Source organism: Lampetra fluviatilis, chromosome 10 (genome assembly GCF_964198595.1).
Source record: "Lampetra fluviatilis chromosome 10, kcLamFluv1.1, whole genome shotgun sequence".
NCBI classification, from domain to species: Eukaryota; Metazoa; Chordata; class Hyperoartia; order Petromyzontiformes; family Petromyzontidae; genus Lampetra; species Lampetra fluviatilis.
The window spans coordinates 9,588,625-9,604,904 of NC_136284.1; the positions used below are offsets into that span (position 1 = coordinate 9,588,625).

The window sequence follows — 16,280 nt, forward strand, 5'->3', positions numbered from 1 at the left end:
TTTGTATATGGGTTTTAGTTACTCATAATTCAATATTTTTATTTGTTGAACTCGAACCTGGTTTTTGTTGTGCTATTTCACTTTTGTGTTTAAGTTTAAACCAGTTGCCTCTAGTGTAGTTGATGGTCTCAGCCTCTTGGTCAGGTATGACTGCACACATAGCTTATTCCAGCTGTAAAAAAATGGGTTGATTGCCATGTAGCGAAGACGTTAGAGGCCATATAAAAAGCTTCCGCTCATATGGGTAAAGAGTCATTGAATAGTGCAGAGAACACTCGTTCATTCCTGCTTCGTAATCTGGTCCAAGATGATCATCTGCTTCCAGGCCTAGTTTCTGATGCAAGGTGGTGCACCAAATGAAATGCGTTTCCTGTCTCGGCACCACGCCTGTAGCACAAATGGAAATAAAAATAAAACCAAACCCAAGAATGTTCCAAGCACAGTACGTGGCATTCGTCTGTTTGTATCGCCATATCGCTGTAACATCCTGCTCCCGTACGTCTCGCATTCTCGGCCGCGTAGGGACGGTGCTGCTGGACCTGGAGCAGAAGAGCCTCGCTGGCATCACGCACCAGGTGGTCGAGCAGATGATCATCTCGGACCAGATCACGGAGCAGGAGCGAGCGAGCGTTCTCCGCGCCCTGCTGCTCAGACACAGGTGCACATCGCTAAGCAAACTGCACAACCGCTCGCTCGCTTGCACACAGGCGGAGGACACAGGTGGGGTAACAAATACAAGGGCTTCGTTTTTATCGGTGTCATCGCCCGTGTGTGGTCATAATCATTACTGTTTTGTCATATTCATATTAAGAATATTTATACCGGAGGAGTCCGATGAGCTATGAAGCTCTTATTCACAGATGTTCCGGTCAGAACGTTGAAATAACTTCAGATCATCTTCTTGGTTCTTTCGGTAAAGTCACGTAGAATGGAAATAATCAAATAAAAAAAATAAAACATAATAAAATAATTCTCACGACGTTTCGGCCACAACACAAGCAGCCGTCCTCAGGTGGAGAACAGGTCTGTCGAGAAGACAGTCATTTGAAAAGCAGTGCCCCGAGTTTCAGACTCTGTCTTCTCAACAGACCTGTTCTCCACCTGAGGACGGCTGCGTGCATTGCGGCCGAAACGTCGTGAGAATTATTTTATTATGTTTTATTTGTATTATTTTATTATTTCCATTCTACATGACTTTACCGGAAAGAACCAAGAAGATGAATCCCTGCAGTCACAAAAGCTTTAAATCGAAATTTAACTTCAGATCGTTTCAGCAACATTCCCGACATCACTAACAGCTGCCCCTCTACTGAACACTCTGTTGAGCAATATTGTTTATTTTAGAAGATCTGGCCCTGGATTGTTTTAAGTAGCTGAAGTGATATTGAGTAACTTGAGCATAGTTTTGGGGCGCAATGGTGCAATGGTTGGCGCACTGCAACATGCAAAGCAGTGCCCCGAGTTTGATTCCCAGCCACGGTGAATGTTGTAGAGGAGGGATATCTAAACCGGTCCTGGGCACCAACCTCTTTCCACCAACTCGCACTGACCGGTGTGGTAAAGGATGGTCAAACAACTCTCACAACCAATGCGGAGCGGGGAGGCCTCCATCGATCAGATCAATGGATTGACGTAAGATTAAACATGACTTTATCTTATTAATTCACTCGCTAAGCCATTCCCCTCTTGGGAAACGCACATCAAAACTCGGGAAACGCACATCAAAATCGCGGGCTTCATTTCAGGACGCGTGCAAAATGAATAGAAATAGCGGCTAGCTCTGGGAGCGCGCGCGCGTGCGCTCTCCATAGGCATCCAAATGACGCGAAGGAGACGACCTCCTCCTTCCTGCACCGCAACCTCTCGGCGGCGAGCCTCAGCTCGCTGCTGTCGGGCACCTCGGCCACCAGCGCCCACGGGGGACAGAACCACGCGGGGGGCGAGCCGTCCGTCACCCAGCCCCTCGTGGGGGACGGCGCCATCGAGATGAGTGATCTGCAAGAGGTGGGTGCCTCGCACAAAGACAAAGATTCCCCACCCCACCCCCCACCACCACGTAGCCTATGGAGGCTGTTGGGGCAAGGGCTGTTAGCAAGCACTTATAAAGGCTAGCATGGCACTCGTAGGGGAAGGTGGCCCAGCATTATACTCGGCCGCATTTGTCTCCCCATTGCTGATGTTGTTAAACACCGCACCAGGTACTCGTTTAAGGTGCACACACACGTTCCTGGGTGTGCGTAAGCGCTCAGCAGGCATAGGCTTGATGTCCCAGTTTTACCAAGCTGTGCTATGAATGCAGCATCTCACCACTTGCTTGCATTGCTGGGACAGTCGCAAGTGAATGTACTTTGCTCTCATGTAATGTTATCGTTCAAGGTGAGTGTTCTGTTCGTTGTGCTAAATCTATGAGATACCTGGAGCCCCCTCTGAGTCAGACACTAAAGTGAAGTGGTGGCATTGACTCAGAGTTGTTTTATGTGTACAGTCATGTTTTAATTGATAAGGTCACAGTCGCCTGTTCTAATGCATCAATAAATCGGATGGCTCTTTCATCTAAGCCTTAAAGCAAGATGAAAAGTCTATGATATAGCTCATCACTATGGTATAGAGGACATTAATAAACATGATTTAATAATCGATTGTCCTATAAGCTAAAATATGAACGTTGATTAAGATGGCAGTGTACATCCATGACATTTAAATTAAGGCTGCATGCATCAATGCTTGACTCATTAAATGCTAACACTGAAATCTTTTTTTTTGTGATGTGTGTTTGCAGCAACTTCGTTACATTTGTAGTGACTCTGATTGTGACTATGTGGTGTTGGGCTTACGAAGCCACGGCGGATAGTGTGTTACCATTATGTGTAGCCCGCTCACTGGGCGTAGCACCAGCCCTCGCAGGGCTTGGGTGAGCGCTGGTCAGCGCGGAGGCACCACGTACAGTGTGCGGTGCGGGCTCCCGGTGAGGGAGCGAGAGGGAGTGTCATCCAGCCAGGGTTACGTTGGGGCATGATACGCTGGTTGACCTGCCGACATGTGACCGGATGATATTGGAGGGGGGCCACCGGTGGACGGGGGCCGCTGGGCGGTCACGTGGTATAGAGGAGCTCTCGGGAGCCTTTGGGAAAGAGCTGGAGAGATCTAGAAGGTGGGCGGGGCGAGGGGCGGAGCCAGCCCAGCCCAGGACGATATAACAGGGGCACCGTGCGGGGCTCGAGGTTCTTCGTGTTGCTGGTGATGAAGATCCACGTCGTGTAAAAGAGCCTCTAGCCACGCGGTCCGGGACCCAGCTTGTGGTCTGGGCCGGGATAGCGAACCATGTCTAGTTCTGCCGTAGCGTGGCTAGATGAGCATTCAACACCCAAGTGTAGGTTGTGTTGTGTTATGTTGAGTTACTGAATAAATAGTGTTTCTCCCAAGACAACGTCTGCGATTCAGTTGGACTCACTACACATTGACTGGCAAGACCATAGGCTAACATTGAACGCCTCTGTCTTAACATCTCTTATTTTTATTATGTCCATTTTTTCGGACAGCAGAAGGACAGTGCGTCAACGGGAAGCGACCCCCTATCCAGGAATAAGTCTCGGCCAGACCTCAAGCTTCTGGAGAAGATCCCACATGGCGCGGAGGCCACCATCGTCCTTGTGGGTGGGCATCAAAGCAGTCTGCTCAACCACGCTCTGTGCTCAACACGCTCCACTCACCTGCCCTTCCCATTGACCGACACTTGCCACTCGCCTACATCTTCCACTCACCTGTACGTTCTGCCAAGGTGTGACTCGGCCACTGTGCTAACAGGCATTTGACCAGAGAGGCCAGTCCTGGAGTTTGGCTACTACACACTGGGCCCAACTTAAATCTCAATTCCAGAACTGGCTTATGACACAAAATGCCTGGCCGCCCCAGTGGCCCAGTTTAGCCCTTTCGTATACCTGCCCAGGCTTCTCCAAAATCAACTGGCGTCAATGCGCCGGTAGCATTGTGTGTGTGTCTGCCGCTTGTGTTCGCAGGCTGCGTCGACTTCCTGCAGCAGCCGGCGATGGCCTTTGTGCGGCTGAGCGAGGGCGTGGTGCTCGAGTCCGTGCTAGAGGTGCCCGTGCCAGTGCGCTTCCTGTTCGTGCTGCTGGGCCCCCAGCAGGCCAGCGTGGACTACCATGAGATCGGGCGCTCCATCTCCACGCTCATGTCCGACAAGGTGCCCTGCCCGGCATGCCCACCCAGCCCCGTGCGAGCTGTCGGTTCGCGGCACCCCGTTAAGTGGCAAGAGTAGTGGATAGTGCGTTGTTAATCCATGTGTAGAAACCGGTTTGTGATTGTTACACGAGTTCTCTGCCTATGGGCAGTTTCTTGACGCAAGTTCCCTCCATACTGGCTTAACTTAAACTTCATTTTAGCAGCTTTCTTTTCCATGGCCATCGATGGCCTCGCATAATTTTATGAATCAACACCTTCTTATTACTTGTTATTTTTCCACTTATGTACCCCACTCTGTTTCTCCTTATGACTGCCCAACTGATTTTCTCCATTCAACCTCCGGTGCTCATCTCACAAATTTCCAGTCTTCTAATGGCTATTTTTGGTACACTGTCAAGGCATTTACGAATCACTTCAATGCCCTTGGAAATCCATCTCATCAGCGGGAGCTTTTAAATTAATGGTAATGAGACCCTATCCATCTATCTTTCCTTCTGGCCAAACTTACCTCCGACCCCACGATTCTGACTCGCGACCCCTTGCCTCCACCCCCCACCCCTGGGTAGGATTTCCATGAAGCAGCGTATCTGGCGGATGAGCGGCAGGACCTGCTGACCGCCATCACAGAGTTCCTGGACTGCAGCATCGTGCTGCCCCCGTCGGAGCTCACAGACGAGGGTTTGCTGCGCTCCGTCGCCGCCTTCCAGCGCGACATGCTGCAGAAGCGGCGCGAGGAGGATGGGCGGCGCCACCCGCGGGAAGAAGCGCCTGTCCAGAGCACCAGGGGTGCGCTTGTGGGTGGGGGGGGCTGTATGTGTGTGGGATGTGCATGGTACATGTAGGAGATACATGCGGGACACTCCTAAGACGTGCGGAATGCACCGTTGACTTGTGTAACGTGTGGGACATGCACGAAACGTGTCGAACGTGTGGATCTTGCGAGGTGCGTGTGAGATGTGTGAAGCATGTGTAAATATAGCAGTGAAATAGGCTGGTGTGAGTGTTTGTGCCAGATAGATTTTTACAACCTCGGACCGTGGTGGCTTGGTCAGAATCCTTCATCCAGCAATAGATTGATCACGGCTGATGATGCATTCATGGCGCTGCGTGCTATGCTTCTGAGGCAGGCATGACTGTCCGCGTGCTTGGTCAGTGATGGCAGTGCAGAGCAATTTGACTGATCGGAGCGGGGTGGAGGGTGGTGGCGGCGGTGGCGGGCACCATCCTCACCGGGATGTGGAGGACCCCTTGCAGCGGACGGGGCGGCCGTTTGGCGGGGTGGTTCGTGACGCGCGGCGTCGCTACCCCTTCTACCCAAGCGACATCAAGGACGCCGTGGACCCACAGTGCCTTGCGGCCGTCATCTTCATCTATTTTGCTGCCCTCTCCCCTGCCATCACCTTTGGCGGACTGCTGGGTATGTAAGAATGAGAGGGTGTTAAGTGTGTGTGTGTGGTCGGGGGGGGGGGGTTACACAGCAGTTGAGTAGTGGATGTGTAGTGTTGAGCAGAAGTGTAAACATCACCACTGGAAGGACAAAGTGGCTGGGCTTGTTGCTGGTCACCCACCCTCGTATGCAGTGCCATCCTTAAAGGGCACTTCCTAAGAGCACTTTCCCCAGCAGTCCGACTTGTTATTTGGGGAAATCTGTCTTTGTACATCTGTGTGTGGGCATGTGGTTGGTTCTGTGTATTTTTGTGCCTGTGTGCCTGGCAGAGATCTCCCAAGTTAACTTATCAGGTAGGGTGGCATCTGTGTGTGAACTGCCCTGTGACATCACCAGATGGGTTCTGCAGGATTTGACAGGTGGTCTCCCTATTTAATAGGGACTGTACTGATTGTAATTACTACCTGGGCGGCTCCTCTCTCAGTGTGCCAAATAAGATCCTGGCAAGGATTAATCAATATTTTTTTCCTTGCATGCTGAGGAAACATTTGTGGAACTCCTCCAGTGAGGTTTCAGGCCCTGAGGCATCTTCCACAAGATGCCTTATTCTTTGTCCCACTGCTACAGCAGAGGTGTAGTGAATATCAATGGGACCTGCATTGCTGCTGTATGTGTAATGACTCTTGGACAACATGAACGGTAGAGGTGTCTTTATTGATTATTTAGGGCCCTTCAGGTAGATAACTTGGTCAGGGATGACACACAAGTGGCAACGACAGTTAACCCTGGTCCCATAGCAGCCCCGGACCTTGGCTCTTGCTTCTTTTTGTTGCTGGCCCGGCCGCCACTCTGCCCCCAGCCAATGCCCCCTTTCTCAAACTCTCTAGCCTGTTCCTAAACTTCCCAGATGGTTCCCCCTCAGTAATTACCCCTCCTGACCATGCACTGTTCCTGAACCTGCACTGTTCCTGCAATGTCTCTACATATGCAGAACCACCTTTGCATAAGTAGCCAACCTTGCTTATTTAAGGTGTGGTGGTAAAACAAACTAAACGGCACAGTTTTAAAGAAATTACCATTTAATTTGGATTTTTAAGTGCATAGCGCCAGTGGCTTTTTAATAACGGAAGGACGAGCATTCCAGATGGCTGCAGAAGCACATCCGATTGTGTGCAATTCCCTCAGTTTGTTTGGTGGCTAGCCAAAAGCTGCTGCGACAAATTCAAGTTGTGGTTTCTGCTCCTTGGCATGGTTAGCAAATTATGGTGGTTCATTTGTGGCAAGCACTTTGTAAAGGGACAGGTGCATTGACCTGGTGAAGGCGTGTGATACTAACAGGCCTGGCAGGGCTCTTGGTTGTTCTCTGCCAGCAAGCCTTTTCACACTTCACAGTACACAGTTTGGCACAAGCACCTTGGTGACATCACCAGCACTGAGTGGCAAATGATGGTTGTTTGTGTAACTGTGGTTTATAGCGAGGACCACTCAACCCCAAATGGGTAGCTGGGTTTCTGTCTGTAAATATCACTCAGGAGACAAAGGCAGCCAGGCCTGGTGGTAGCCACCCACTCTCTAGTGTGCTATGCTGGTCTTCAGTAGATGCTCTTGAACAGCACTTGCCCGAGTCTGTTAAGGCGACACAGTGGGTCTGTCTTTCTACTCTGTGTGCATCTTGGGAATGTCTATTGTGGGTATTTTATAGTATCCAGAGACACTCCATTAATTGCATTTGTCCTTAATACCAACAATTGATATTTAAACTTGTCCTATATTTTTGAGAATTTTATTTTATAATGTTTTATTTTTATTATTTTATTATTTCCCTTCTACGTGACTTTACCGAAAGAACCAAGAAGATGAATCCCTGCAGTCACGAAAGCTTTAAATCGAAATTTGTCCTATATTGCTCATCATTCACATTGTATGGTGTTAATCTACATCAGTGCTGGGAGAACTCAAATGAACAATACAAATCCTACTACCCCCATGTACACCGTAAAGTCTATAGAGTTGTCTGGGCTAAAACGCATTACACAAGGGTATTGTGGTGGGAGCATTTTTATGAAAATGTTCACACCACCTGCGTTGGTTCCACCTTGGTGTACACATTTTTGAAAAGCAGATAAATGAGTTTGCCTCCATTCGAATGTAGCCTCAACCAAGAGCCTGTGTATGAATGCATGTGTGCATGTGTACGAGGTGTGGCCACATGGGTGCCTTTTGGCATACTTTATTTAAAAAGGCAGTTTAACAATTTCCCCACCCCCCCCCCCCAATAAACCTTAGCAAACCAAAGTGATAAATTCTCACCCGCTCATTTCCCACGCTCATCTTGACCCGTCCCCATCTCAAGCCAAATTTCAAGAAAAGTGTTTCACATTCTTCACCCTTCAAAATTACCTTCTTGTAGCAGTTACAAAACTACCAGACCTCCCGTAGTGCCAGCTGCCTGGCCCCTCACCCTCTGGTGGAGTCTTAATGCAATCGGTACACCATTTTCCTCGTCCCAACACAGGCGAGAAGACACAAGGGCTCATCGGCGTGTCGGAGCTCATCATCTCCACCTCCATCCAGAGCATCTTCTTCGCCCTGCTCAGTGCCCAGCCGCTGCTCATTGTGGGCTTCTCGGGACCCCTCCTCGTCTTCGAAGAGGCCTTTTTCTCCGTACGTATACTCCCCGGGGAGGTGGCAGTGTCGTTGCCATCTCCTCCCTCCACCCGGTCCTGGCATTTACTTGGTGTTGGGAACATAAGGGGAAATTGGAGACAAATGCACAGGTTCTGCTTGCCACCTCTCACCTTTGATCCCCATCCCAACGGTGGGCATCGTGGTAATTCGTTGCCTTGTAAACTATCGTTTACTTGTTCCGTTCGTTAAAATATGGTTTGCAGGGCATGGCCTGGACACATGCAAGGTTTTGGTTAATATGACCGATTTTGCTTTTGATGTGGTAAAACTTATCCTGATGAACAAAAATTAAAATCCTTAATCCCCTCCCTGTTCTCTGCACATAGTTCTGCTGGTCCCAGGATGTGGAGTACCTGACAGGGCGGCTGTGGATCGGCTTCTGGCTCATCATTATCGTGCTGCTCACGGTCGCCTTTGAGGGCAGCTTCCTCGTCCGCTACATCTCACGCTTCACGCAGGAGATCTTCTCCATCCTCATCTCCATCATCTTCATCTACGAGACATTCTACAAGCTCTTCAAGGTCAGTGTGCAGGGACGTTGGCAGCTGCTCCCACCGCAACATCGTGCCGACAAAATATGGAGATAGAAATGGCGGCAACTTTGATCAACTGTCACTGTACTGGGCAGGTGTGGGCTTGTGAAGGGGGGCGGGGGGGAGAAAAGACTTAACTGGGAGACATCTGTGGCTATAATTTGGAGGTCATGCCTGGAACAACAAGTCGTGTAATAATGCATAAATAAAGTTTGAATTGATCCATATGCTCAGTACAGAAAGTCATGTGCCTTAAAAATCAGCTGTTCACTGCATGTTTGCAGCACTTTTTTTGCACCGTACCCAGCCAACCGTGCTAATCAGGTGCAGTCATGTGTATAGCTACTGGTCAGGCAGGAGGGGAAGACCTTTCATGGTCTGGTTAATAACTTTCAGCTCTTCCCAATCGACTGCTGGGTGGCCTGCTCGTACCCGTCATTAGTTTTTATTTTGGACACCCGTAAAACTCTTTGGGCAATGAAGGCTCAATTTTTTTTAAATGACTTCTTTACATAAGCGACACTAGCTACTGTAAACAAGCCAAAAAAACTGTACATGGTCAAGTTCCAAATGGCAAAATGTGAGCATCAACATGGTATAAACAGGACAAAATTCAAGACTTGAAGGATGCACCATACAAAATTTCTTCACCTGAGGACGGCTGCTTGCGTTGTGGCCGAAACGTCGTGAGAATTATTTTATTATGTTTTATTTTTATTATTTTATTACTTCCCTTCTACGTGACTTTACCGAAAGAACCAAGAAGATGAATCCCTGCAGTCACGAAAGCTTTAAATCGAAAATTTATTTAGTCTGCACATACGTGAAAAGAAATCCGAGGTCCAAAATGTCATTTTAGAGTGGAACAAGGATGGCAAGTCTTACCTTAAAACGTCGTCACCCTCGGTTATTCCAGGGATTAGGGGCGGAACAGAAACAGCGAGGAGCTTCATCCTGTCCAGAAGACATTTTAGGGGAAGGAATTATTTGTCCTACATTGTGCATTCTCCTCATCCGTTTTGCGTCCGCTTCCCACACCCCCCTGAAACAGGTGTTCAAAGAGCATCCCCTGCTGAAGACTTACCCCATAGGAGCCGATAGTGGAGTGTGGGGCAATGTGAGCATGGTCAATGGTTCGGCGATGGCGGCAAGGAACGGCACCGATGCGCCCACCAAGATGCCAAGCCAGCCCAACACTGCGTTGCTGTCTTTGGTGCTAATGTCCGGCACATTCTTCATCGCCTTTTTCCTACGCAAACTCAAGAACAGCCGCTTCCTTGCCGGAAAGGTACGGGAGCAAGAAACGTGCGCATTAACGCGCAGCAAATGAACGTATTACGAACCCACACATGCAATATTAAATTCCTCGTGCGAGACGGCTTTTGTTGTTTTGAGAAAGATGTTTTACTTTGTTTGCTTCTGTCACGTTGGCAACCCAGGTAATGAAATCGCCCTAATCTGTTAAGTTAAAATAAACTTGAAACCATTTCATTTATTAGGTATAACCCTGTGAGCCATGCGGCTCTCGACTCGGGTGCAACCGCAACAAAAACATGAATAAGAAACATCTTAAAGCGACTACACGCAGCCAAAAAAATCCTGGAAAAAACAGCAAAGTCTTCCAGAAAAAAACCACCATATTTCAACGCTGTGTGCAAAAAATCCCAGTGGGATGCAAGTCAAAACAATTCCTACCACACCAATCTGAAAACATACAAAAACAGATAACTTACACACAAACATGCACATTGACACTTCCGCACATACGTGCCACACTTGTGCTCACCCATGCCTGGGAGAGCTTACGAAGACGATAACCGACAGTGACAAAAGTTCTGCACCGGTGCTGCAGGTGCGGCGGGTGATCGGGGACTTTGGAGTACCCATCGCGATCCTCATCATGGTGCTGGTCAACTACGCCATCCCCGGCACCTACACGCAGGTTCAGCCGCCCTCCTCCCCACAATGCTTGGCACTTAAGATTGTTTCGACAGGTAGGAGAGGTAGCCTTCTGCTCCCTGGACTTGGCCCTACCTCACTCCCGTTGTCCTTGACCGCACCGTGGCCTCGACTCTGGTACAGATGGCCACCGATCCATAAAGTTCCCATTATTTCAATGCACCATCAAACTACGGTGTAGTGTAGGCCTTTACTCACAGCGTCAAACTTGGCAGCGGGCTGTAAAGTCGACTTTGCGCGCGCCTCAGGGTGCCGTTTTGCACCCAATATTTTAAGTGATGCATTCCACAAGCCTTGTTGTGTTGGTTGTACCACGTTTGATGCACAACTTTCCCAGTCACAACTTTACCATGTATAGATGTTTTTGGATTGTCCATTTTTTTGCTTTAAGCAGGTTTATCGTGTAAACTAGGTCCTCATGGAAACATGAGAAATTTGTGTCCATGGCTGCCTCTGGGAGTGCGGCTCCCTTCCACTCCAGGCAGCTGGTGTCTCCAAGCCTCTCCGTTATGCTCTGAGCTCGCCTTTTATACACAGCCCCTGGTCATCCATAGCCAATGGGAGAGCAGCTCCCCCCTAAACCATCGTTCCACCTGGCTGCCTACCTATTTGCACAAGGTTTCAGACATTTGAAAAGCATGAAAAACCAACGCAATTGTGAGCAAGAAATTCATCACCCTGCTGGGGAGATGAGTCATTCCTCCTCCACACGTGCAAGTCCCACATTGTGAACAAATTGGAAATTCCACTTATCTGCGAGTGATCATCCACTTCACTTATACGTGCAAGTTAAGCTAATTACAGCCCAGTCACACTTAATTGGCTGCAGGAACGCATCTCGAACCAATGGGTGTTCTGACCACAAGACGATACTCAAGCATGGCAGTCATCCGATTGTCAGCATGGTTAAAAGCCTGCCCTTGGAGTGGTAGCTGCACCACGTCACACTAAGCGTAAAACACTCCTATTTCTACTCGTAAAACATTGAATGCTTTGTTTTTTCATGGCCTCCTCTGGAGTTGTGGACCCTTGTCAAATGCCCCGTTAGTCCAGTCACTATTGTCTTGGCTGCATGCTCGATGGACGTGAGCAGCATAATTTGAAACGATTTTGAGAAACGTAGTTAATTTGTGTCAGAACAGCAGAAATCGTTTTCTAGCAACAGTCACGTTCTTCAAATGACCCAAAGTATTTAATATGAGCTAAATAAACAGGCCGGTCTGGAAGCCTTTGGAACATAGGGCTGCTGCCACTGTCAGATCGTATTTCCTGTAGTGTTTGGTCTGGTAGCAGTTCAACATTACAAGTATGTCCTTATAAATGGCTTGCCATGTTATGATGGCACTATAGAAAAAAAAATATTATTACATTGACACCAATACCGACACCACCCCAAATCTGATGCCGATGGCCACCACCCCGTTTTTACCGTTTGCGCGCGCAGAAGCTCGCGGTTCCAGATGGGTTCTCGGTGACGTCGCCCGACCAGCGCAGGTGGCTCGTGAATCCGCTGGGCATGCAATCGACCTTTCCCGTGTGGATGATGTTCGCGTGCGTGGTGCCAGCGGCGCTCGTTTTCATCCTCATCTTCATGGAGACACAGATCACCACGTGAGTCCGCCCAAAAATAAACAAATAAAAATGATGACGGGAATCCAACCAAGCTGTGTGTGTACTCTATCCTGAAACTTTAGTTTCACAAAACAGCTAGACTTCCTGGACTGAATCAAGGTGCAGAGGATGCCCAGAATTTTGTAAAAGAATAGGGCAAGCAACTTGTAAGTTCATGAAAGGATGCTGCAAAAAAGCATTGTAGATGCATTCGGGAAGAGGTTGTTATAAATGGGACACGTGTGCAGGATGGAGGTGTGGGCAGCTTACCGAGACAGGCACTGGAATGGCATGCGTATGTTGGTGACAAAGACAAAGAATGAACACATAGGCTTTCGCGACCAATATCATCCATAAGAGTTTTTTTGGGTTAGATCGTGTAAATATATAAATGTGTCGTTAAACCCGCCACCACCCGACACAGCCAACTAGTAAGGGTTGTCACGTAAATGTTGTGGCTTGGATCTCCAACACACTGGTATGGAATGAAGGAAGCAATGGCGTGGTGTGGTTGCATCACTGACATTTAGCACGATCGCCTCCTTACTCTCTCAGCTGCAATGCTGATCCTAATTCCTGCTGTCACCGGTAATCCTAAACCTCAGTGCTGGGATAATTGCCAACTCTTAAGATTAAAAAAAAACATTTTTAACACTGTTTATTTTAACCTTGAAACTTGCAATGCTCTTTTTTGCTCCAGTGACCTTAGCTTCAACTCTAATTAATAATAATATTCTGATTGTGCCGAGAACATTAATCCACAACGCATCGACTGTTGCTGCAGCCCCAATTTTATTTATAGGTCAAAAATAAATCGATAACAAATGGGAAGCAATTTATTTATCACCAGTTTTTTTTATTCAATAATACTGTCAGAAAACAATAACTCTGCTGCCATGCATTATAGGCATTGTATATTGGCTTGCGTTAAATATAGGGTATTCAATATCATCTATAAGATTCCACTGCGTCACCACCCCACCTATCCTATACATCTGTAAAATGCCTTCAGTGGTTGCACATCCAAGAACTGTGTTATAAATTGTACATTAAAAAAAATAAAGTAAATAATGATGTTATTACCCGAGTAGTATCATCCCGGCTCCCGAGTTGTACTTGGTGAACTCGTTCCACTTCGGCAGCACAGAAGCCAAAAATTCTCACTCATTTTAGTTAACTTTTCACACTGACAGAGGTTTTCCCTCCATGTGACAGGCAGGGGGAGGAGGAACACCCACACCGCTGCACTTGCGGCAGAAGGGGCAGTCCCCACACTCCCCCCACACGCGACTTCCTGTCCAGACAACGGTGTCACGAAACACCTCGATAATGCCATTACATTCCACTACATTCCACCACAATGTAAGCTTGCTATTCTGGCTATTATTATCGCTCAAGGCTAACGTTTCATAGAAACTTTCAGTTTGCCAGCAGGGGGCGTATTTTTTCAGTGTGGTTTTACCAAATAAAATTTTGCCAAATTTATTTGGAACTTGACCAGCATATGTGACCAAACTTATTTTTGAATAACATCACGGGATCCGCAGCGTCGACTGTGTGGCGGACGGCGCCTAGTTCTGGTCAATACCCCCCGCAGTATGAACCAGCGTGGGCGCTGGGCTCAAGCCACAAACATCTGTAACAAGTGGCATGCCACTCACTGGCCAAATGGTGATCGTGAATGATCGTCGCTCGTACCTCCACCCACCGCCCCCCCCACCCTCTTTGGACACCGCAGGCTGATCGTGAGCAAGAGTGAGCGTCATCTCGTCAAGGGCTCGGGCTTCCACCTCGACCTGCTGCTCATCGTGCTCATGGGCGGCGCGAGCGCGCTGTTCGGCGTGCCCTGGCTCACGGCTGCCACGGTGCGCTCTGTCACGCACGTCAACGCGCTCACCGTCATGAGCAAGGCGACGGCGCCCGGGGAAAAGCCGCGCATCGAGTGCGTCAAGGAGCAGCGTGCAACGGGGCTCCTGGTGGCCGTGCTCATCGGTGAGCAGCCACGAGGGCACGCGATCTACATTGCACACCTTTGATGGGGGTGGGGGGGGGGGTCTTCTTCATTGGAAGACTTGACGATCCATTTTGATGAGTTTCGTGCAGGGCTTGAGATGGGGAATGGTGATGATACTGATGCCTGCGAAGTTAGTGGTGTCCTGGAAATACTTGGTAACCAACGACAGTTGTTTGCCCAGAAAGTAGCGCTTTGTTGAGAGTTGGCAGATTAATTAATGGAGCGAGTTCATTTTGCGGTCATCCGTGGGGTGGTGATCAGTGGTCCAAATGGGCCGGTCGACAACGGCACGCTGCTGCGGCACTTCTCGTAACACAAAACATGTTCACCGGCACCAATCGTTGGAACCTCATGCAACGCTCGTAATATGGAATATAAACCGCAGATAACGTGAGCTGCGGGACAAATGGGGTTCAGACCAGGACACCCATAAAGTTTCAATTTTGACCACTCGTGACGATACACTACAGTACTATCAATCAAACATATGTTTGTTATGCTTTCCGACGAACCTAGAATAAGTTCTCTAAAAACACATCTGTGTTGTTGGATAATTATCGAATTTTTCCACGACAAACCCCCCCCATTGACGGCGAAATGGCCACGTGGCCGATTGTAACAACTGACGAGCCGTGGCTGGCGCCGCTGCCCCCTGCAGGCCTCTCGGTGGTGCTGGGGGAAGTGCTCAGGAGGATTCCGCTCGCCGTGCTCTTCGGGATCTTCCTCTACATGGGCGTTACGTCGGTCAATGGCATCCAGATGTACGACCGGCTGCTGCTCGCGTTCATGCCGGCGAAGCATCACCCGGACTCGGCCTACGCCTCCAAGGTCTGCGCGCCACTGAACTCCGAACTCAGACACTGAACTCAAACCCTGCTGCAACTCCCGAGTAATCGGACACTGAGGTCCAACCCTTTCACACGGAATCAGAAGGAAAACTAAACGAAAATAACTTTATCGGTATGTCTTCAAGTTAGAAAGGCGTATCGAGGCACCCACAAGGCCGTGCGGGAGAGCGTGTGGCACTATTAGGCACCAGTTATCATAGAGTGCGGTCGTGCCGCTACAGTTCTTTCCTGCGAGTGCAATGTCTTTTAAAACAACGGCGCTCCGCTTTTCTCAATAAAATTAACGCAAACCGCTTGTGCATTCCGAAATTCAGTGTCGATCATCACCCTTCTAGCACTGTACCCTGCCCCAGTCCACTTGGCACATGCGATGTCCTTTTGTAGACTGTTAATGACAATCCTATCCCCCACCCGAGCCGTAACTCTCCGCCTGAAACAATCAAGGTCAAGTCCTCCTCCATAAAAACCAAACCCGCAGCTCTCAACCACGCGACTCGCGAACCCCTGACCCCCCCCCACCCCCTGACCACCGCCGCCTTTGTCGCCGCAGGTAAAGACGTGGCGCATGAACATGTACACGGCGATCCAGTTCGTGTGCCTCGCGCTGCTCTGGGTCGTCATGTCGACGGCCGCCTCCCTCGCCTTCCCCTTCGTGCTCATCCTCACCGTGCCGCTCCGCCACTTCCTGCTGCCGCGCATCTTCACCGCACACGAGCTGCGCTGCGTGAGTGGTCCGCCGGCCGTCGCGACGCCACGCGGGGACGAGAGGGTGGCACGGCGAGGTCGGGTCGTCGCACCTCGTGGGCGCTCGCCATCGCCGCAGTGTGGTTGCGTCGTGTCGTGCTCGTAATTCAGTGGCACAGGCGGTGGGGGTTTGTGCATCGCTTCTGAACTGGCCGATGAACTCGCTGGGCCAGTTCACGACTTGGCTTTCATTATGGTGCCAAGTGCACGTCTCAATTGTAGCGGTGTGCGCGCGTGTGTGCTCCGACCGTTTGCGATTTCTCTCTCGTGCCCCCAGTTTCTCCCCACCACGTGTA

General features: G+C 49.4%; 1 protein-coding gene across 6 annotated transcripts in view; it reads left to right on the forward strand.

Annotated features, from left to right (window-relative positions):
• The window catches only part of LOC144934547 (band 3 anion transport protein-like), a 67,238-nt gene that overhangs the window by 45,697 nt on the left and 5,261 nt on the right, over positions 1-16,280 (forward strand). For 4 of the 6 annotated variants that reach the window (XM_078860450.1, XM_078860449.1, XM_078860454.1 and 1 more), the window contains 14 exons: positions 523-658; positions 1,812-2,004; positions 3,540-3,654; positions 4,017-4,201; positions 4,767-4,986; positions 5,354-5,617; positions 8,103-8,251; positions 8,602-8,796; positions 9,860-10,096; positions 10,661-10,750; positions 12,212-12,378; positions 14,117-14,370; positions 15,051-15,220; positions 15,791-15,964. In XM_078860450.1, the coding sequence (XP_078716576.1) occupies positions 523-658; positions 1,812-2,004; positions 3,540-3,654; positions 4,017-4,201; positions 4,767-4,986; positions 5,354-5,617; positions 8,103-8,251; positions 8,602-8,796; positions 9,860-10,096; positions 10,661-10,750; positions 12,212-12,378; positions 14,117-14,370; positions 15,051-15,220; positions 15,791-15,964 (2,549 nt within the window). The remainder of the gene's footprint in view (positions 1-522; positions 659-1,811; positions 2,005-3,539; positions 3,655-4,016; positions 4,202-4,766; positions 4,987-5,353; positions 5,618-8,102; positions 8,252-8,601; positions 8,797-9,859; positions 10,097-10,660; positions 10,751-12,211; positions 12,379-14,116; positions 14,371-15,050; positions 15,221-15,790; positions 15,965-16,280) is intronic. The other 2 variants (XM_078860453.1, XM_078860455.1) reach the window with 2 other exon arrangements.